This window comes from Plasmodium reichenowi, chromosome 13 (assembly GCF_001601855.1).
Source record: "Plasmodium reichenowi strain SY57 chromosome 13, whole genome shotgun sequence".
Taxonomy (NCBI): domain Eukaryota; phylum Apicomplexa; class Aconoidasida; order Haemosporida; family Plasmodiidae; genus Plasmodium; species Plasmodium reichenowi.
This window is the reverse complement of record NC_033658.1, coordinates 1,611,789-1,637,669: the sequence shown is the minus strand read 5'-3', so window position 1 is coordinate 1,637,669 and position 25,881 is coordinate 1,611,789. Positions and strand designations below refer to the sequence as shown.

Sequence of the window (25,881 nt, the reverse complement as noted above, 5' to 3'; positions counted from 1 at the left end):
TATATACATATACATATATATATATATATATATATATATATATATATATTTATGTATGTGTTTATTTGTTGTTATATTTAAAAAAATAGACCATAGTAATGTAATATAATATAATATATTTATATTATACATATATATATATATATATATTTATTTGTTTATTTATTTATATTTATTAATTTTTGAGGCAAATAAAGAAATATGTAAGAATGTTTCAGAAATTTTTTTCAGATATATTATACAAAATATTGGGAAATTTTATATATGGTTTAAATGATGAAGAATTAGCATTAAGTGATTTATTAAGTGGGAAATTGGAACTAACTAATATTCATTTAAAACAATCAGTAATAGATTTGATAGATATACCATGTCGCTTAAATTTTGGATGTGTTGGTTATTTTAAAATTAATTTACCCTTATTATATTTTATGAAGAATCCAATAAATATATATATGGAAGATGTGATAATAGTTTTGTCTACTATACCTTCTAAATATTTTGACGATAAGTTATATAAAGAAAAATATATTGAAAATAAAAAGAATTTATTACTTTCTTCTGAATATAGAGCTATCGTTTGTTCAGCAGAGGGAGGTGTTATATGGCAAATGATTTTGTCATTAATAAATAATATTAATATAACCATTAAAAATGTACATATTAGAATAGAAGATTTTACAAGTAATCCTTCCAACTGTTTTTCTTTAGGAATTAAAATTGAAGAATTATTTTTGAATATGCCGAAAGAAGGTTTACCTTTTAATAGAGATGGATATTATACGAAAAAAAAAGAACTGGTCAGCAATACAATGATTAATATGATAACCGTTAAGAGGTTAGCGTTTTATATGGATTCTTTGGATATGAAAAAAATTACCAACAAAAAATATTTTAACAAGTTTAGAGATATATTTATAAATTATTGTAATATGGATGAAAGGAATTATCCAGAAATAAATATGAAATCAAATTACACAAACGACAATAAAAATATAAAAAAAGTACATGTGAATTGTGAAATACAAAACACGAATAATTTTAAAGGTAATAAAAAGAATAAAAAAAATAAATCAAAACATAATAATCATAAAAATAATAATAAAATTAATAATAATACCAAAACGTTTTTAAAAAAAAAAAAAAATAAACGTTCTAATCAACAAAACTTAGAGAGCTTTCTCAATATTATTAAAAGTATTAAGAAAAGTTCTTATTATGTTTGCAAAAATGATAATAATATAAATAAAATGGACAAAATAAATCAAAGGATTTTATTATTAAATGATACAATTTCAGTGAAAAAAAAAAAAAAAATAATAAATAATAATATAAAGATGAAGAACACACATAATGAACAACAAAACAAAGATAATAATTGTTCAATATCTATAAGTAATTTCTACAAATTTAATCCATTCTCATCAAAGAAAGAGGAGAAAGTAGACATGCCTATATTGATTGATGATATAAAACTTGATAATGATATAAGTTGGATAGCATGTATTACATTGTTTGCAGATTCTTTGGAAAATTCTTTTATCAAAGAAAAAAAAGAAGAATTACTAAAAAAGCAAAGAAATAAAAGGAAAAATAATACAAATGATAAAAATGCACAACCGGAGAAAGATGATGATGGTTTCTATCAAACTTGTAAGACTATTGATGAGAATAAGAATATTAAAGATCAGAGTCATTCTTTTAATAATAAATTGAACAAAAATAATGGGGAAATTAATAGTAATAATTATGAGAAGGAGAAGATGGGAAGTCATACTTATATTGATAATAATAATAATAATAATAATAATAAAAATAATCCTTCCTTTAATAGTGATATAAGTTATACCAGAAAACTTACTTCCAATTATTATTTAAACAAAGCTGTCTCTTTTCTTTCTATGAAATCCTTCACCAAAATACTTCAGAAGAAAAAGTTAACAAAAAATATGCACCGTCATAAAAATAAAAAAAATGATTTTAGTTCAAATGATCACAATATAAGTGATGACTATTTTACTACAAAAGAAAAAATGTCCGATATAGATTTTAACAGTGAAGATATATATTCTTCTAAATATAAAAAGAAACGAAAGAACGAAATGAAAAAAAAAAATTTCAATTTTAAAAAGAATGCTTATTCGAAATATGAAAAAAAAGATGAAGAGAAATATTACGACGTTAAGGATAAAAACCAAAGTGATGAACATATTTCTACATTTGATCATTCTAAAAATACTGACAAGAATTATTTTAGTTTTAGTGATAATGATAAGAATAATAGGAAATATATGTCACAGAACAAAAAAAAAGGAAAAAAAAAAACATATATTGAAAAGCAAGAAGATTGTGGAAAGAATTATAAAGATGAAACGAGAAACGAATATAACAGTACAAATAATGAGAGTTATAAAAATCAAAATTTTTATGATTCATCTCATAATTTAATATCTAATTATGAAAAATGTATACATCTGAATGATAAGAGGAAAGAAATAAAAATGGAACAATATAGAATTATGAATTATATCAAAAAGAACGAAATAAAAGAAAAAATAAGAAAGAAGAAAAGAAAAAAAATTCATTCAGTTTATTTGATGTATGAAAAAACATACAAAATAAATAAAAGTAAATTGAATTATTTCTATATATTTTTGAGACTTACAAAAAATATCAAGCATGAATATATTATTAACCCAAATTATTTTGAAGGATATGTAGAAATATATTTAAGTTTAATTCCAACAGATCATGGTGAACGTCCATTTTCTAGATGTTTTTCATCTTGGGGTATACAAAGAAGACGCCAAAATGAATTTGATGAGTGCTTACCTAAAATAAGTGTTTTTGTTACATTAAAAAATATGAAAATTATTTTTTCCGATAAACAAATGTCGAATTTAATAAAATGGTTAAATTTAAATTTTGTAACATATTCTACTTGGAAAGCAGGTATCTTATCTCAATTTGAGAAGCCTAAAGCAACACCTAATGAAGAAATGTGTTATATAAATAAATGGGTTCTAAAATTATTAGATACTCATTCTTCAAAAGAAGAAAAGGAAGATGCCGAAAAATATTGTGAATTATTTGAAAATACTCATTCTATACATATTATAAATTTGCTAAGAACTAAGGCATTTTCAAAATTACAGGAATTAAGAAAGGATATGGAAACAAAAATGAAACCAGACAATAATAATAATAATAATAATAATAATACGTATGATAGGGTAAATGACACAAACCAATATAATGAAATAGGCAAAAAAGAAAATGAAGTGAAACATGTTGCTAATGAAAGTATTAATGTGTTAAAAAATTTAATGAAAAATGAAAAAGCATTTAATAAAATAAAGACATCATTTAGAGATAAGAATTTTACCATAGACTTTTGTTTCGATATATGTATAATTAATAGCACAATTTTGTTAACTATTGAAACATTTAATAAAATAAATACTAGAAAGGTGAATTTTGTAAAGACATATGCTCTATTATTACAATGTATACATTATCATAATCAAATTTCTAATACTCAAGAATTTAAGAATTCCATGGATATCGAATTATATCCATTAACATTACTTTTAATAATTAACAATTTAGATAACAAATATATTAAACCTGAAATTAATGTATTATATATTTTAACCAAATCAGATAAGAAGGATAAATATAAATATAAAAATAAAAAGTTTCTATTCAATATGGAGAACTTTGATATATTAAAAAGATACAAATATATTAGAAATACATATCTATATGGAAATGATAATCAAAAGAATTCAAACGAAGAAAGGCAAAAAGTTGAAAAGGAACAAGAATTATATAACCAAGCAAATGAAAATGAACACAATCAACAAAGAGATACATTAAAATTACATAATTTAAAACAAAAATTTAAATATTTAATGGAAGAAAATTTTTTCTTTTCAAAAAGACAAAATAATATGTATTGTAATGAATTATGTGATATAACATCTTTGTCAGATCCATCAATTTATTTACGATATGATTCTCAATCATATACAATATTAGAAAAACCTGATTGTCATTTGTTTTTACACAATTGTGCTTATTCAATATTTAATATAAACGGGGAAATAGCTAATTCATTTGTTAATGATTATTTCCATTTTGTAGATAATAGATCAGTTTTATTTAAAAGGAAAACAAATAATTTTTCCTTTAAAAAAAAAGAATATTTCTTAGAATTAGGAGCTAAATATTGTAATGATATAATGGATAATTATACAAAACATACTAGTTTTTTCATCGATATAGAGTTAGAAAAAATGTTATCATTTATTATAACAAAATCAGGACAAAAAGCAGAAATTCAGGGTTATAGCCTTAATTTAAATCCAGTAAAAGTTGTAAGTCAATTATCTAAAAGATCAGAATCGTATAATATAGATAATTCCAAAAAAAATATATATGATTCTTTTTTTGTTCAATTTGATGGAATAAATATAAAAAGAATATTAAATTGGCATGAAGCAGCTAAACATTATAAAACATATATTGATGATAATTTTATTAAACCTTTTCACGTCCTCTTTCATCCTATAAATAAAGATATATATACAAATAGAAATCAAGCCCCAGATAAATTCTTTTTTAATTTAAATCGTAAGAAGAATATACCTAAATTAAATGGAAATTCAAATGGAAATTCAAATGGTAATTCAAATGGTAATTCAAATGGTAATTCAAATGAAAATTCAAATGAAAATTCGAATGAAAATTCAAATGAAAATTCGAATGAATATTCGAATGAAAATTCAAATGAAAATTCAAATGAAAATTCAAATGAAAATTCAAATGAAAATTCGAATGAAAATTCAAATGAAAATTCAAATAAGGATAACAAAATATCATGCCAAAATGATAATATTTATAATAACAATAGTAATAATATGCATAAGAGAAGTAGTTCTTATAAGAATTTAAATAATGAAACAATAAATTATAATAATGATGAAAAAAAAAAATCGGAAATTTATAATCTTATATATAATACTAGAAAATCACTAAGTTCATATACACACTCCGAATCTGTTTCAAAAAATCATATATACAATATTAATAAAAATATATATACAAAGAAAAAGAAAATGAATAATAAGAAAAAGAAAAGTAAAAACAAAAAAAACAAAAAAACAAAATTAAACAATATTAGAAGATCTTCAAGTTGTCCACCTCCTAAAAATATAAATATTCATTTTGATAGTACTAATAAAAGTGACATATTATATAATGATAGAAAAACCACTTTATATTCATTAAATTATATGTATGAACAAAATAGACAATCTACTATAACATATAATAATTGTGATATTGGTTGTAAAGCATGTGATGTTTCTGGAAATTGTTGTAATATATCTAATATATGTTGTTGTAATTTCACTAGAGATTATTATAATTCTTTTTTACTTAAATCATGGGGTAACAAATGTGAACATAAAAAAAAGAATATTACACATAGTGATAATGACTTATATAAAAAATATGAAAAACAATGGAATGACATTACTAATTGTAATATATATGATAATAATGATATGGATTATAATAAAAAGAAAAATAATAATGACAATTCTAATTATGTATTATCCATGAGTGGAAATACATTTTTTACAATACATTTATGTCATATAAAATTTAATCCTACTCATCCTATGTTTATTGTTAAACTGAATGAAGAAAAATTATGTATTAATATTTGTGATTATGATATGGAATTTTTTTTCTTAATATTTTCACAAATATTTGATCATTATTCTCAACAAGAATTAGCCTGTAAAAAAAAGAATATCATCTTTTTAAAAAATAAAATCAATTCTATATCACATTTGAATGATAAATATTATTACAACACCTATCATAAAAATGAAGTCAAAAAATTAGGAATTTCTAAAGATATTACGAATGAGTTATATACAATAGGACAACATCCTTCTCATATGTATGATGGAGAATTTATAAACTTAAAGAAAAAGAATAAAAAATTAAAAAAACAAAAAAGACCAAAAAAGCAAAAAATAAAAAATAAAAAATACAAACACAAAAATGATGATTTAATAAATAATCAAGAAATTAAATCAATAAATGGTAAGAGAAAACATGACGAATTAGAAAAAAATGAGGTAAATTTTTCAATTTTAAAAAAAACAAATAAAAAAAATTATTCACTACAAGGTCAAAGAAATAAGGAAGATATAAAAAAATACAATATGATGAACACACAAGACACTAATGATTTACCTATTGACATAAAGGAAAAAGAATGTAAAGAAACAAGGAAAGAAATGAAAACTAAAAGTAAAACCTTTTGTAATAAATCTAATTCATACAAAAAAAATACATTTGTAAATTATTCAAGTGATAACAATACAAGAACAACAAAAAAATTGTCTTTGTTCAAGTTAAAAAATGATATTTTTAAATATAGGAAAAGTTCTGAAAAAAAATATGAAGACAAAAATATAAACGTAGATCAATATATTAATAAAAAGGATACCAAAACAGATAAACTATTGTATAATAAAAAGGGTGATGTTTCATTAAAAAGCAAAAAATTACTTTTTCCTAATTTATCTATAGATAGAATTAAAAACAGTATAAAATTTAAGAATGGCTTGGATTCGACGTATGTATCCAATGGAAGTCAATATAGTGATACTATTTATGTTCACAAAACAGAATATAAGAATGGTAATAAAAATAAAAATGAACATATAGATAAGAATAAACACAAAAGAAAAAAGAATAAACAAAAAAAAAAAAAAAAAAAGAATAAACTTAAAAATAAGAAGGAAAATATAAATAAGAAGAAACATATAAATAAAACAAAACATAATACAAATATATTATATCAGAAATATCAAATGTTTGATGAAACATGCAATTTAAATAATATACAGTATGGTTATCATAATGATTTACTCATTCCTCATGATAATTATAGCTTCTCATCTGACGATGACTCATGGGTTGATTTATTAGAAAACTATGATAGTGATGAATCTTTAGATGATTATGAAAAACGAAATGTTAAAAATATGCTAATCGATATTGATAACATAAAGAAAAGATTCTCTAATAATAATTTTATAATTACATGCAGTTTTTCTTTTTCTATCAAAAATATATTTATCAGGTTATGGAAAAGGAAAAGCCCTATAAAAAATCAAAATTTCAAAACAACTGAATGGGAAAATTTGAATAGTGTGCAACTATTAGATAATATATCAAATATAGAATATAATAAAGATAATATAAATGATAACATATATAAAAGTAAAACAAAAATTACAAAAACAGAATATGATGAATATAAATTATTAGATAAGAATAGTTACTATAATCTAACAAGTGTAGTAAAAGAAAATGAAATAAATAGATTTCATAAAAAAGAAAGACACAATATTATAGAAGATGATGATAATATTAGTTTGTGTAATAAAAATTTTATTATTTTAAATGAGCATTTACAAAAAAATATGTTTAATAATATACAATATGGAATGCCCTTATATACAATAATATTATCAGATATATTTTTTGTAGCTAAAGTAGAAAAAAATAATTGTGCTCATGTTTTATACTCTATGAATAACATAGATATTAAAGATGAGACTAATATAACATTATTAAGTATGAATTCTATATATCATAGTGATTTAAAATCTATGGAAAAAAAAACATTCCCAAACAGTTATAAATATAAAAGTAATATACCTCATGATATATATATAAATAAACGAAAAAAAAATAGTTCAATGAATTCAAAAGGTGATATGGAAAAAATCGAAACTGAAGATACCTTTTTTTCTTTTGATTATTCTATAAATAATTTAGATTTACCAGATCTTGAAAAAACACATTTGGTGTTAATGTATTTTGGTTCTCTTTTCAAAAATAATCACACTTTTAAATTTATTTTGAATAAAACAAAACTAAAAATTTTTTGGGAAGTTGTAGATGAATTTCTTTCATGGATAATAAACACCAGTGATTTATTGCCACAATTAAATACAATACAATATGATATTATTAAAAAATTAGATGATAGTGAAAATAAACATTTAGATTATTTACATAAAATACAAAAAATAAATTATGATATATTAAATGTGAAAAAGTTGAGTTCAGCGTTTTGTACTAATGTAGGTTTTAAAATACCATTCCATATATTAATCAATCATTATAATATGAATTATGAAATATATTCATGTCAAAAAAATGTTGGAAATTATAATGAAAATATGTTAGATTTTTACAATCTTGATGTAGAACCAATTGAAGAATATTACATAATTACTAATGAACAGACTTGTAGAAGTTACAACAACGTATATTTTATGGATAATCCAGAAGATATGAATAATATGATAAAAGAAATTTTGTTTAATGAGAATTATTTTTTTAATTATACATTTAATAAACTAAATAAAAATAAGAACATATCTGACGTATTATATAAGGGTAATAATACAAATCAAAATGTTGTAAATTTTTATAATGACATTTCAAATGATAATGTTATTATAAATAATAATAATAATAATATACAAACGTGTAACCTTAATAACAATAATATTGATAATTATAATTTGGAAAATGAAAAGAGTTATATAAAAATTGAATCATCTTTTTTAAAAGACAACAATGTGACAATAAAATCAAATGAAGAATTATTGAGTAATGAATATTTATTTGAAACTTCAACAAATAATGCGAAAATTATTAATGAAAATAATATTTCTATTGATAATTTATATGATGAAAATGAATGCTCAGACTGTTTCCATATGATGAACTTAAATTATACATCATATACAAAAGAATTATGTAAGACCAAAAATTATCCATATATTCACGTAGATATTGAAATTAATTATTTTGAATTTTGGATATCACTAGATCCTATTAGGATACCACAAAAGAGAAAACCCCATTGTGGTATATATATGAATAAAAAATTATATTATCATGAAAGAAGAAAAGAAAGACAAAAGAAAAACAGGAAAAGAGATAAACGAAAACACACCATAATTAATAATAATAGATTTAATAAAGAAAAATCATTTTTCACATATTATAGTACAAGTAAAGATCTAGATGAAGAAAAATTAAGTAATACAACAAAATTGTGTAAAAAAATAAAGTTTTACAAAAATTTGAATACAGATAAACCATATGTATTAGCAACAAAAGGTTGTTTAAAATCAGTTCTTTTTATTTTATTATATAATAGGCAAGAAATAAATAATGAAGAGGATAATGTATATGAATTCATAAACGATGATTCATCATATGATCCTTTATATGACTATTTGTTAAATAATGAAAAAGATAAGATAAAAGGGAATAATTATTATATTTCTAAAATGTCATCATATAATTCAGAAAATTATATTAAATCACAAATTAAGAATAAAGAACGTCAAAGTAATCGTAATTTAAAAAACAAATTAATGGAGGTATTACAATATTCAAATTTAAACAATATTATAAATATAGAAGAATTTTTAAATAGTAAGTTCATATGTTTTCTTAATAATATGTCATCATATCTTCCATGTGTAGTGAATATGAATATCTTTTTATCTCAAATTACAAGTGCAATAGCTAAACCAGTTACCAAAAATTCTTTCTTAAAAGCTTATATTGATTGGAATAATGTACCATATAATAATATATTATTACAACCATTTCGAGCCAATTTTCAATTTGAACTGAAATTACCTAATCCAGAAATATTATTAGAACGCCTTTTAGGAATTAATAAAATCACGAGTTTAAAAGTTATGAAAAATAATAATATAATATATAAAAACGAAGCTGAAGGAATCGATATGAATTGTTCCTTTGAACCTATCGTTCTCAATGTTGATTCTAATACATTAACCTTATTAAATCAATTATATAATATCATTTTTGATTTTTCCAATTACATTTTAAAATTATGTTCTCCAAAAAATAAAGACGCAAATGAAGAACTCTTGATGATTAATTCATTTAATGACAACTTCACGGAATATATGATGAGTGATGATTTTTATTTTAATCTTAATGAGTCCTCATTATTATCAACATCATTAAGTAGGTCAACATCCTTATCACTTTCATCTTTTGAATTAAATAATAAATATAAATTAAAGAATATTCAAAGCAATAATGAATTATTATATACTTCAAAGAATACTCATAAATTCAAAATGAACAATGAAGATGATGACAATATGCTTGTTAATTTTAAGTTAAATTATAATAATCATAATCCAGTAAATAAGATACATAATATAGATGAAAATATAATACCTATTGATGCGGAGGCACCAATGGTAGAAGATATTGAACAAAGCGACATGCAGGTGAAAAAAAATAATCAAGAAAAAGTTTATAGTGAAACAAAAAAGAATAAAGAAGGATTTGATGGAGTATCAATACATTATGAAAACAAAAAATTAAATGTATCTGATAGTAATATACCTACCGAGGACAATAAAAAAAGAAGTTTGAATAAACCATTGATACTTCATCATAAATATAATACTTTTATGAACAATACAAATGAACCAATTTTAAATACAGATTCTAATATGAAGGCGAACAATCAGACATATTTATTAGAATCCGATTTGAGCAATATACTATTATTTAATTTTGTTGAAAATGTTAAGGTCAGTGTTCATTTGAATTTTGATGTAATTCTTTTTCAAATATGGGATTCTAATACAGCATATAACAGATGTTCATTCAATTTTGTTATTGAATATATTAATATCCGTTTCAATACTACCAATATATATGAAATGAATTTACAAAGTGACAAGTTGGAATTATATAATATAAAAGAAAATAATACCTACGATGAAATATCAAAAAATAAAAAAGATCCTAATGACAATATAAATTATAGAAATAAAAATGAAAATTTTGATCAATCAAATAGGACATTGCTTCAAAGGGTATCTGAAACAAAAAATATACAAGATAGTAATATAGACAAGAGTCATTTAATTCATTATGGTTTAACTAATGATGCATTTTCAAACATGAATTCTGACATAAATAAAAAGAAATATACATATGGAAAAAGTGCAGTAAATTTTCTAACAAATGAAAATCAATTATATGTTAATAATATAAAAAAAAAATATATGTCAGTTGGTGGAGATATAAATATAAATATGAACAAAGAAAGTAATGATAACATGTTAACCAAAAAAAAGGAACTCGATTATTTTGAAAGTATAGATAACAATATGATGAATTGTAATATAGAAAAGGATAAAATACTAGATTTGTCAAGAAAAGAAAAAATAGATACATATAATTCAACAAAAGAAAACACAAAAATAGTAAATAGTAATATAGAAAGTAATATCAATAATAATAGTAACTATAGTAGCAATAAAAATCTATTTAGTAAATTATTTAATAGGAACAATTTCGTAAAAAATCTGAAACAATTCAAAGAAGAAATAATGAAAATTGTTAAAAAACTTTTTTGTAGAAAAAAATTGGATGAAATATTAGAAATTATTGAAGAAAAAGGAAATGAACTTGAAACTGAAAATGAAATGTTAGGAATAAGAAAGAAACATGAGCATTTTAAAAATATTTTTTTAAAAAATGAATTGATGTCTAATGATTTAAAAAAAAATAATGATAAGAAAAAAAGTAAAGACATAGAATGTACAATTGAATTTTTAATATATTGTGAAAATTTTAATAAAAAAGAAAATTCTTATCAAACATTTATTGAACCTATATGTACAGAAATAATAATTGTGAAAAAAGAATTAAATACACCAATTCATATATATTATTATTTTTCATGGATCAATATTAACTGGAATTTTAACTTTCTAGATAATATTCTATCTTTATGTTGTAGCATCATTTTTTCTATGATTACACAAAGAACACGATTATTATTAGGAAGACATATGAATGATATAGATAAAAGAAAAAACAGAAAAAAAATAATTCAAGGACATACTAAAAATGAAAAGATGGAAGATGGATCATTGAAAAATCCACATGTTAATACAAATACAACACATCCAACTGAATACGATGATAATAATACAGAGCGAAAAAATTTAAGTGAAATCGATGATACTCAAACATCTATGTATTTACCAAATTATTATGGAGCTCTTAATGATGAACAATATAAAGATTTAGCACTTATAACTAATGAAAATATCCTTTTCAGATATAATAAATTTGATGTATTACATACCGTAAATAAGTCATTAGATACTTACATTTTCGGTGAGTTAATATTAGAAAAACTTCTTCGTAATTATCAATATTCATGTCAATATCCAGGTGATTATTTATCAAAATATGAAAATGAATTTAATGTGGACAATGTAAATTCTCCTTCTCAACAATTATTACATATTAAATTATTTAATTATATAAAGAAAAAGAAAAGACTAGAAATGAAAAATATTTGTAAGTTAAATAATTTGTTGGGACAACCTATAGCTGTATGCACAATAATAGAAGAAAAAAAAAACATTCAATATAAAAATATAAAAATGACTAAAAGTCAAATGAAATATGAAAATAATAAATACAATAGTAAAGAAATTTATAATAATGAAAATACAGTTTATGATTATAATAAAAAAAACATATTATTAAATTCTATTAATGCAATAACTAATAGTAATAGGAAGAAATATAATTCATTTAATCCATTCGAAGATTATAAATGTTTACAAATTTCAGAAATGAATGATAAAAAATTAGAAAAACGTCAAAATCATAGTGAAGAATTTGGTAATTCAGATAATAGTTCTTTAAATGATACTAAGGATATTTTAAAATATCAATGGAAAATTATTAGTAATAATGAATCGCTTGATTTACCAATTCATGAAAATGGAAAGGTGAAATTTTTCCTAATAAGATTTAGATTACTAAACTACATATATGATATACCGTCAAATATATTAAATACTGAAAAAGAAAATGAAGATGTTATAAGATTAATTATACCTGAGAGAAGATTACCTCCTAATATAAATGAGCAAGTAGAACAAGAATTATATAACCAAGAAATATTAGAAATGGAACAAGAAAATGATACTATGGATTCTAATTCTCATACAATATATCCTACTAATTATCTATTTAAAAAATATGTTACAGGAAAAAATGATACTGTATGGTGTCCTAGTAATATTCCACAACCACGTAATCATTTATTTATTTATTTTAGAACAAGTAGTAGAATTAGTCATGAGGAAAAACAAGAATATGATTTTTTTCTATCTTCCGTAGTTGCTATTAAAAATAACACAGATTTTCCTCTTTATATATTTAAATCAGTACCAGGTAATGTAAATAAAAGTAGTATCTTTAAGGAATATTTTCACAAATATAATACCAAACCATCTCCACCACCTACGTATACATTGAAGGTTGATAAAAAAATTGAATACTTAATTGAAAACCAGAATAAAGATTCCAATGATTTCTCTAATGGAAATAATGAAAATGAACAAGATAATAATATAGAAAAGAGAAATAATATATTTTACAGCACTGATCAAATTATTATTAATAATAATAATAATTATAATAACAATTATAATATCAATTATAATAACAATTATAATAACAATTATAATAACAATTATAATTATTGTTTTGATCCCAATAAAGACCATAATAGTTATTCAACTAGACAACACAATGAAAAACTTTCTAAACAAAAAACAAAACAAAACAAAAATAAGAACCATAAAAAAAATAATAATAGTAATGATATTTATGAGAAGAAAGATAATAAACAAGGTAATAGTAAAAACTATTCCAATAATCACCAAAATAATAATAAAGATGAGGAAGAAGGAAAGAAAAAAAATTTAAACTCATCAAATGAATCTTACTTGCATAATAGAAAAATGATTAAAAATATTTTCCCCTTAATGAAATTGTCTTCTATGGAACATTATATTTCAGGAGATATAAAATTCAGTTCATTAGCTCCATTGAAATATAAAAGAAAGAAAAAGAAAAAGAAGAAGAAAAATAAATTGAAATATGAACTGCAAAAAGAATATATTAAAAAGAAAATAAAAGAATTATATTTAAAAAGTATATGGAAGAAAACACAACGTAAAAAAATTAATAAATATAAAAATGATATCAATAAAATGAATCAAAAGATAAAGGAATATTCATATGAAGAACATGCACCTTATAGAAATATTATGTCTATCAATGATCCTTTTTTTAATTTTATAAAACAAAATTCATCTTCATCTCAAAAACTATCAAATTATTCATTAAATATTTCAGATGTCACAAATATTACATTATCATCCTTATCAAGTACTTTTTTTTCTATCCATTCAAGTCAAAGTAATAATTCAACATATGAAGATTCTTTATATGATTATGATAAAGATAATTGCTTAGAACAAGCATTATTAGATGAATATTTTAAAAAGCAAAATGATGATGATGTTTTATTGGATATTATTGAAATATCTAATAATAGTAATAAATTAATTCCAATACCATTATATTGGCTAGTTGCTGAAAATTCATTCATATGGTTATCTATACAAAATGAAGAAATTTATAAAAATAAAGATTTGTATAATTTTTTAAATGAAGAAATGAATGCAGACTATTTATGTACAAAAAAAACATTAGATAATATCTTAAATTATCAATCTCCTTTTGTAGCTGATACACTTAAATTATTTAAACCATATTTGATTAAATTAAAAAATCATTTATTGAAAGAAGATAATTTATTTTCAAAAAATAAAAAAGAAGAAAATGAAGCTTTTATGACCAATTATAATACAAACTATATGAATTTAAAAGAAGTGTATTTCACTTCATCAGTTGTTAGTGTCTATAATCGTAATTATGTACTAAATCGAAAAGATGCTCACAATTTTTTTCAAATAAGTATAGAACATGTTCTAATGATCAATAATGGCTTACCGAAAACTATGTATATAAGTTGCGAAGTCTTAAAAAGTAAACTCAAAAAGAAAAATACTATAAAGAAAACCATAAGTCACTATACAAGTTTTCCATCAATCGAAAAATCTAAGCAATATAAAAATTCAGAAAACAGAGAAGACTCTTATGTTATAGAAAGTTCTTGTAATAAAACAAATGAAGAATATTCATCATATTATAATGACGATAAGAATGATAATGATAGTAAATATTATGATGATGTCAGCAAATATGATGATGACAGCAAATATGATGATGACAGCAAATATGATGATGACAGCAAATATGATGATAACAGCAAATATGATAATTACAACAACAACTACAATAATAATAATAATAATAATAATAATAATTTTATGTACAATGAAGGTAATGACATGTTGTCCCAAAATTCTTATGAAGTTAAAAGAGATAAAGCTGTTGACACCTTCTATGACATACATGACGAATTAACCTTGGAAGAAAAACAAAACATGAAGAAAAAGAAAATTACATTAGTTGTTGATAAATTTAATCAACAATTAAATGAGGATATGAATAAGGATAATATATATATCGTTGATAAATATACTGATAATAACAGAAATAATAAACGAGTTTTTATAAAAGAAGCTAATATTGATAGAAATGTATTTATATATAAAAATACAAAAAATGAAAATGATTACATTGATGAAAATGAAAAAAGTAAGAATTATATGGATGATAATAATTTTATTGTTAATATAAAAAAAGAAGAAAATAAAGATATTTATGAAATAAAAATTAATCCTGGACAAAGTATTAAATTACCTTTCCTTCTTCATAATATTACCATATCATTTGATGGATATCATTCAAGAAATATCTTTATAAATTATCCTCATAAAAAAGGAAGGGAAAAAATCATGTTAGAAAGACAAATACCTCCAGATATTTCCTCCTTTTTCACTTTTGATTATGAAGAATCCAATGAAAATAATGATGAACATACAAGTAATAAAAGTACAATGAATTATATATATAATAAAAATATTAGTGAAAATACAAATAAAAATTATCATCATTTTGATAGTTCCTTATCTCTTACAGACAAGGCAAAAAATCAGTTAACTTATAAAAATAGGAATCATCAAAAAAACGATGATTACCCACTATCTAAATATAGTGATTATCATAAAAGAAAAACAACAAAATATGAAGAATATCAAAAGCAATTATCTATATGGGCAATATTTAATGACTTTTATGAAACAGGCAAAAATCGATATCAGGATATATCATTAGAAAAAATTTACCATGGAACATATTCTATTTCTTGCACATTTTTTGCATCTGCATGTATCATAAATAGGTTAAGTTATCCAATTAAACTTAAACGATTAAATAATGAAAATGTGGTTGTTATTGAACCTTATATTAGAACGTTACTCCCTTGTGAATTTTCCATGCGTAGAAATAAAGTAGTAATATCACATGAAACCTTAAAAGATATTAAGAATTGGAAGAATTATCCTTTAAAAAAATATATGATTAAACGAACAAAATTGATTAAAACTCGAAATTTTATTAAGAATGATAACCAAATAACTGTGCATTCTACAAAATGTGATGATGGTAAACAGATTAAGCATAAATGTGATAATAAGGAGTTAATTCGAGGCGATAAAAATGTAAGCATAAAAAAAAATCAATCTAATGAAGAAATAATTTTAACAAAACAAAATGAAACAACAAATGAAATAAATAATGAAAAGATAAAAAGTGATATAATAAAAAATGATGGTAGTTACCAATATGATAGGAAAGAAGAAGACGATTATCACGTCGAGGATAATAATGATGATGATGAAATAGAATATAATAAAAAAAATATTCCTTATAATAAGAATACTCTTTGTGGATATAAATATAAAAAAAAAAGAAGATTCAGATTTTTTTTTTATAGAAATAATATTAATAAACCCTTAGAATCAGAAGATTTTCGTTTAACCGATTTATCAGTCACAAGATTAACATGTTCTAATAAAAATAAAAATATACCACAATTAAAATATAGTACTTATATGTCTATTGCTCCTATGCCTTTTTTTAGAACAACCGTTATGGAAATATTACCTTACATTGTTATAATAAATAATACAAAAATGAATATAGTTTTTCAAGAGTTTATAAAAAATTATACATATTTTAAATATAACAAACTACAACCTGGAGATTATGTGGAATTCCATCCACAGTCAAAAAAGAAAGTTATGTTAAAAATGTGCGGTATATATCAAAACACATTCGATCATTTAATTGATGATTATTTACAAAAGGAATTATATTTAGAAAACTTCGAAAAGAAAAATGAAAAATTAATAAATGATATAAAGGGAGACAAACATTATGATAAGAAAAATATGGAAAAAAAAAAAAAATACTCAACAAATAAAGAATCGAAAAAGAAGAAAAAAAAAAATAACATTGCCAATAATTATATATGGAATATATCTAAAAGGATAACTGCATTAAAAGATATGGAAAACGTATATGATAGTAATAATAGTGCAAAATATAATGATAATGAAAAAAAAAATTATATTAATAATAAAATGAAAAAAAAAAACAAGAAAAATAAATATAAATATAAAAATAATAAGAATAATAATGAAAATAATGAAAATAATTATAACACATCTTCAAAAAACTCATCTAACAGTACCATTGAAAATTATTCAGAAGAAGAAAATTCAAATGGACCTTTCAATTCTTCTAAACATAATAATATTAAAAAACATAAATATATGAATGAATACACATTTTTATACTGGTCTGAAGTTCTAGATTTAAATAGAGTAAGTATGATTTATTTTCGTCATCCAGTTGTATCAGAAACCAATTTTAAAATAGAAGAAAAAAAATTACAAAAACTAAATTCTATATTAAGGAAATATGGTAAGAATGATGATTCTTATATAAGCATTTTAAAAGAATTAATTAAAACAAATAATCAAATAACATATAAATATAGTTGCTGTTCTATGGAAATTACAACATTTAAAGGATGTAAATTTGTACGTTTTCAAGATATTGATGTTGTACCTTATTATTTAATAAACTTAACCAAATATAATATAAAATTAAGACAAGTGGGAATTTATGAACATTCAGAAATTCTTCAAAAAATACCTCATAAAAAAAAAACATCATTTAATGAAATATTTAAAAATTATGCATTCAATTTCTCTTTTTACAATCCTTATAAAGACCCTAAATTAAAAGTTACTCTCTTATCGAATAATAAGAAAAATGATTATTATAATAATAACAGCAAATATAAAAAGGAGAAGAAAAAAACGCTATTAAAAAAAATACCAAATAAATTAAAAAATAATCTTAAGCATGAATTAAATTATCTAAGCTTTTTAACAAAAAATTATATAAGGGCGAAAGAAGATGCAAAAATATTGAACGACAAAATTTTCCAACTCAAAAAATTTTCACAACAAATTGAAAAATTAAATGATGAAAAAATGAATATAATTGATTTAGGAAATAATAATAATATTACCTTACTAAAATTAAATTATAAAAATTCTCTTATTTATATACTATGTACCAAAAGAACATATAATGGAAAAACCATCTATTTATTTGAAAATTATGATGATTTAATAAGTAATATCTTAAATTTTAATACTATATCATTTAATAGTAAATGTAATAGCAAATTACTAAAATCATTCAGTTTGTTTCTTGATACAATTAAAAGCAAAAATAAATATAGTCGTAAGGATACATATAAGAAAAAAAAGAAACATATTAAATATATGAAAACGTTTATACACAATCCAAATGTTAAATATTTATTAAATTTCTTTAAAAAGAAAAGTTCGGCATCATCTATAGAAAATAAATTTAAAAAAAAAAATATAAAACAAAAGAAAAAAAATAAAATAAACAAGGTGGTACACAAAAATTCAAGAACAAATAAAAGGACAACACATATTATTAAGCAATTATACCAAAAAAATATGTTCAACCAAGAAGAAGAAACAAAGAAAAAAAATAAAAATATCATATTAAATATGAATATATTCGCACATTTAATATTTAAAGGCATAGGAATAAGTATTAGTAATCACAATTTAGAAGAAATTCTATATTTTTCGATGGAATATATTTTAATTATTTATAAGCAAATGATAGATCGTGATTTGTTTCATATAAATATAGGATGGTTACAAATAGACAATCATACCAAAAATACTGACTATAAGAATGTCTTGTTACCAATTGTTGATATACAAAAACAAACAAATAAAAATAACGCAAAGGATATTAATGAAGAAAAAAAATATTTTATAAATGAGAGTGATGTAGCATTATATAATAGTATCAGTAATAATAAAAGAGATGACAAATTTAATAAAATTAATAAGCATAATACCTTTCTCCATAATAGATATGATACAATTTCAGGGCATATAATTTCTGGTGATATCAATTCACGTAATTTAAATTCTTTTAATACTTTATCTCGTAATATAAATTCTTGTAATACATTTTCTTGTAATATTAATTCTTGTAATAACTTTTCTCGTGATACCTTTCCATATAGTTTTAGATATAGCAATAATTTTTCAAAGTCTAGTACATTAAATATGATTAATTCGTTTTACTCAAATAGAAAAAAATCATATAATTCATTTATAGATAATGATGTATTAATTGTTACAAATTTAAATAACCCTCTACATAATTCTTATAAAGTATTTATACCACAATTTTTTTATTCTGAATATAATTCTGTAATATATATTAGTATAATTAAATTAAAAAGAGGAAATATGAAAAATTTCTTAGAATTGTCAGATGTTCAAATAAAAGTTTCTCCTTTGTCTTTAAATATTGATTCCTATTTTATTATCGAAATGTTAAAAATATTCGACGAGTTTTTAAAAATAATCGAATTTGATTTAAGTAACTACAATTCACTTAATTTAGAAAAGAACATTGAATTGACAGATAGAGATTTCGATAGTCTAGAATATAAAAAGGATATAGGTCCTATAGAAGAATTAATTAAATATCATATATTAAAAGATTATTATTTATATGAACAAATAATTAATTTTAAGTTTAATCAAAACGCAAATGGTATACGAAATCCAATAAATAACAAGTCACATAATTATAAAGAATTAGAAAATTATAACAAAATAAAAAAAAACAGTCAAGATAGTATATTTAATACGAATAATTTATATGACAAGTCTAATTTGGATGTTATTGAATTGAACGATTATATTAATATGTTAAATGAATATGAAAATATTAAAAAAAATAAAGCTATATCAAAAGATATAAGAAATAAGGATATGTTATCCAAAATGGATTGTACTAAAAATAATATATTAAAAAAAGGCTGTACCAAAAAAAGTAGAAGAATAAAAAATATAAAATTTTACAACAAAAATGATATCAAAAATGATGATAATAATAATAATAATAATAATAATAAGGTTAACGATAATAAAAAGGATTACAAAATAGATACACAAATAAATGAATATATAAAGGATAATAATAATAATAATAATAGTCATAATAAACAGTACGTTAATATAAAAAAAAATATAATAAACAGTAACAAGTCTCGTCTAATTAATGATAAAAAGAACATGTATTATGAGACAAAGAAATATTCAGATATAGATAAGAAGAAAAAATCAGATGATAATGAAGATACACAAGTGGAACTATTAGATAAAGAAAAGATTGAATATATACAAAGATGTGATAAATATTACAAGAATTCTCTAAATAATAGAAAGAAGATATTGAAAAAAATACAAAATATAAATATAAAAAATAATTTAATAAGTTTTGACAAGATATTCATATCTAAATTAGAAATTAACGAAATGAAATTAATCATAAATATAAAAAATAAAAGTTTGAGTTATGATAAAAAAAGTGAAATAATGGAATCAAATGTAATGAATGCTTTAGTTGTATTAATTATGAATATACCAAATATAAGTGATGCACAATTACATTTTGATAAAGAGGTTAAGAAAAATATCTGTGGATCTTTATATGAACTAATATTTAATGAAATTATGAATGATTATATTACACCTGGAATGAATCAAATGGTTAATGTATTAGGTGCTATAGATTTTATAGGGAATCCATTAATAATATATAAACATTGGAAAAAGGGATATGAAACATTTATACATGATTTAAAAAAAAGTCTAGATTCATGCTCTTTTCCATTATTATTTTGTATCTTATTTTTAAATACATTAGGTAAATTTGGAAAGAGTGTATTATCAGGAATTCTTGAAGGTATTAATAGATTATGTAGTAGCTGGAGTACATGTTTTGAAAGATTTTCTAGAAATTCAGATAACTATAGTATTGTTACGAATAGTAACCTCTTTCAACATGAAATATTAGATCAACCTTCTAATTGTGCAGAAGGTATATATTATGGTTGTCAATCCTTTATAAATATTCTTACTATTAGTTTTGTTAATATAATATATAAACCATTTATAGCCATACAAAAATCAAAAGAATTTAAAAAGAAAACAGAAAAAGGGAAATACAAAATATTTTTTTTATCATTGATAGTTCTATCTTATGGTATATTTAGTGGACTTAGTAGTTTCTTTTTTGGATTTTTTAATAGCGTATTTTCTTTTTTTACATTTCTCTTTATTGGTACATTAAATCAAATTCAAACCTTAAAAATGAAATCTGTTGTTAGACCAAAAAAAATGAGTATAATAAAAGAATATTCCAAGTTTCTAAATTATGAATATCCATTATCCTTTTCATCTCATGTAATTAATGAAAAAAAAAGGAAGAAAGAACTTTTAAAAAAAAATATTGTTGCTATTATACTTTTATATACTATTAATGATAACACTCCAAATAATATTAAAAGTTATTTATGGGTGAGTAATAACGAATTAGGATATTGTCAAAAGGATAAATTATTATGGTCTTTATATATTAATTGTATAATCAAAGTGGATATATTATTAATCGAAATGGATAACGGCAATTTCAAGCGATATTCAATAAGCAGCCGTACAGAAAATAAATATTTGAATAATATGAATAATAAGGAAAAGAAGGATCATAGCAAAAACACCAAAAATAGCATGAATAATAATAATAATAATAATAATTATTATTATTATAATATAAATGAAAAACTTACTTGCAATGAAAAAAATAAAGACCAAAATAATCAAATTAATAATAACAGATCCACATGGAAAATAAAAAATTTATTCACCCCACAACATTTTAGACAACTTTCCGATTTTAAACCATCGTACTATATTAGAATATTATATAAATCATTATATAAAAATAAGAAGGAAAAAAGAAAAACAAATATTTCTAATTTATTTTTATATAAAAAAAGTGATTCAAATAATAGATTGAAACGTATAATGAGGAAATCCACTTATGAAAAATATTTTGAAAATGAATTTAAAGAAGAACAAAAAGTTCATCGTTATCATACTACTTCTAAATATATTCCTGAAGAACCAAGTGCCAAGATTTCACATATAAATGACGAAAGAAAAAAAAGAGAAAAAAAAAACAATAAAATTAATATATATGATAATTTATATCCAGACAAAACCAAAAATATTAAACATCATAATACAAAACATTATAAAAAAGAAACAAAAAAAAAACATTTAAATAAAAATAAAAATAATATTACATCATACAGTGACGATCAGAATAATCATATGAAATTATGGAAACAAAATAAAAAACATAAAACAAAAAATTATAAGTATAATAATGAACATAATACTGAATATGAACATGTGAATATAAAAAAATTATTTAAATATAATAATCATAAGAAAAAAAAAAATAAATATTTATATATCTCAAAATTGGTCAAATGTGAAAATAAGGAAGTTGCATTACATGCTTTTTCACTTCTTATGTCGTTCTTAATGCACAAATCACCATATTATTTAAAAACCACTAATTGAATATACACAAGATAATAATAACAATGTTACAAAAAAAAAAGTAAAATATAAATATAAATATAAATATATATATATATATATGGAGTGTGTATGTTCCTTTTCATTATCATATTTTAAATCAAAAATAGAGTATTATAAATATTTTAAACCTTATTCTTTCAAAGATCTCTTTTTATTGTATTATAATTATATATATATATATATATATATATATATATATTATTTATATTTAATTACATATTATTTTTCTCTTTTATTTATTATCGGTAGTTATATATAGATATTCCTTGTCAATTTTTTAAAAATTTATCTTTTCTTTTTTTTTTTTTTAATAAAAATATATAAATTTTGTAATTAATTTTCAATATATATTTACTACATATTTTAATTTAAAACTAATACTTATTATATAATATATAGTGTCTGTTAATTATTGGGCTTACATTCTTATTAATTTTTTATAATATATATATATATATATATTCATGAATATTATATTTACTTTTTTTTAATTCTTGTTAAATGGAATTATTTAAAACTATTAAAATATGAATGATGTATTTTTTATTTCTAATTTTACACATGAAAAAAAAAAAAATAATAAATAAATAAAATAATTTGTCCACTACAATATATAGAATATATATATATATATATATATATATATATGTATATATAATACAATATAAAACGTCAAATATAAATAATAACAAACATATATTCTCATATAAATTATAAATATTGACATTATTTTATTTATTTTTTTTTTTTGTACGCCTTTTTTTATACTTTTCTGCAATTTCATAATAATATTTATGCAATCAACAAAATACGTCAAATTTTAAATTACACTTTTTTCATTTTCAAAAAATAAATGAAATATTTTAATCTTTTGAAAACATATACATAGAATGATAAATTTAGAAAAAAAATAAAATGATAATAAATATGTATGTGTATGTATATTATTCCTATGTGTTTCATTTTATTTTATATTATTTTTTTAAGAAAAGTTCTTAAATATATATATATATGTATATAATAAAATATGAAAATAAATACATAAATAAAAAAGAAAAAATATACACCAAAGGGTAATATTTATAAAAATGGAAAGTCCTTTGTAGTTAAATTGTGTGTGCAAAGTTTAATATATATACATAAATTATATATTAATTATATATATATATATATATATATATATATATATATATTATAATTATGCAATGATATATTTGTGAAAAGTTTTAAAGGTAACGTAGTATATATTCCTATAATAATTATACATACATATAATACATATGTATATATATCCTTCTATTCATTAAATAGACTAATAGAATATATTATAATTATAGATATGGTTCACAATAAAAGTTCTATCATAACAAAAAAATTTATAATGTAAAAATAATAATTATATGATCAAAAGTATATATTTTATAATAAATATATCATTAAAATATTAGGACTTTCTGTAATATGAAGGAAGGTATATGGATCTTAAAAATTATTATACATAATTCTATTCCTAATTCTATTAAATATAATATTATATATATTTTTAATTTTATTAGTTTTTTTTTTTTAATAATAATATATAGCATATTACATATACATGCATACGTGAACTAATCTGTATTTCTTTTTTTATTTTTTCTTAAAATATTAACTATATATATATATATATATATATATAATATTTTTTTTTTTATATTCATTTTATAAATATAAAATTATTATAACAGAATAGAAACATTAAAGGAAAAAAATTAGAATTTCTTTTCTTAATACATAATTTTTTATATAATTATTATTTCATTTTGAATGAATATTATATAAAAAAAAAATTGTTTAATGTGAAACAGGAAAAAAACGTTGTCGCAAAATAATGAAACCATATATTAAATAAAAAAAAAAAACAGACATATTTATAAATATTTTATTATTTTTTTTTTTATGTTATATAAGTACTATATTTTTTTTTGTAATATTTTTCTTATATATATATATATATATATATATATTTTATATAAAGAACTATATTTTCATATGTTACATATTTTGATACAAATTATATTTTTATTATATATGAAACGAATATTTTGTTTATATTTAAAAAATACTATGTTGTATTGGTGACAGGAAAAAATAATACGATTATTCAAAGTATATACCAAAAGAAATATACAAAAAAAAAATTATTTTATTATATATTTATAATATACATTTATGATGTAATTATTATTTCTTTATTTATTTAAAAAAAAAAAAGGTATAATAAATATATTTTGATATGTTATATTTATTTAGTAATATTATAATATATATATATAATAATATTTTTAAATTTCATATATATTAAAAATACATAAAAAGAACGAAACATATAGAATAAAATTTATTATTATTTTTTTTTTTTTTTTTTTTTTTGTTATCATTCAAAAATATATGGGAATATTTATTTATTTATTTAAATTTGTTTACCCCTTTTGTTTTATTTTGTCTATATATAATATGTTTTTTAGATGTACAGATTAAATATTAAAAAATTATATTATAAACTTATTTTAAATATATTATATACGTAATATATATATAAATATAAAAAATATATATAAATAATATATATTATAAATATTTGTTTTATGCATATATAATAAATAATAAAGTTTTTGCTTCTATATCTTTTATAATATATTAATATATTTTATATATATATATATGCATATATTAATTAAATTTTTTTTTTTTTTTTTTTTTTTTTTTTTTTTTTTTTTTTTTTTTTTTTTTTTAAAAATATTTTTTTTTTTTTATTTAAAAATAAATATAAAAAAAAAAAAAAAAA

At 20.1% G+C, this 25,881-nt stretch overlaps 1 protein-coding gene across 1 annotated transcript; it reads left to right on the top strand.

Annotated features, from left to right (window-relative positions):
- Positions 1–209: 209 nt before the first annotated feature.
- On the top strand, positions 210–23,033 carry PRSY57_1342800 (hypothetical protein; the record flags this gene model as incomplete). Its single annotated transcript, XM_012909352.2, has 1 exon — positions 210–23,033. One exon carries the CDS (start codon positions 210–212, stop codon positions 23,031–23,033), a length of 22,824 nt encoding a protein of 7,607 aa, XP_012764806.2.
- Between the last annotated feature and the right edge of the window lie 2,848 nt (positions 23,034–25,881).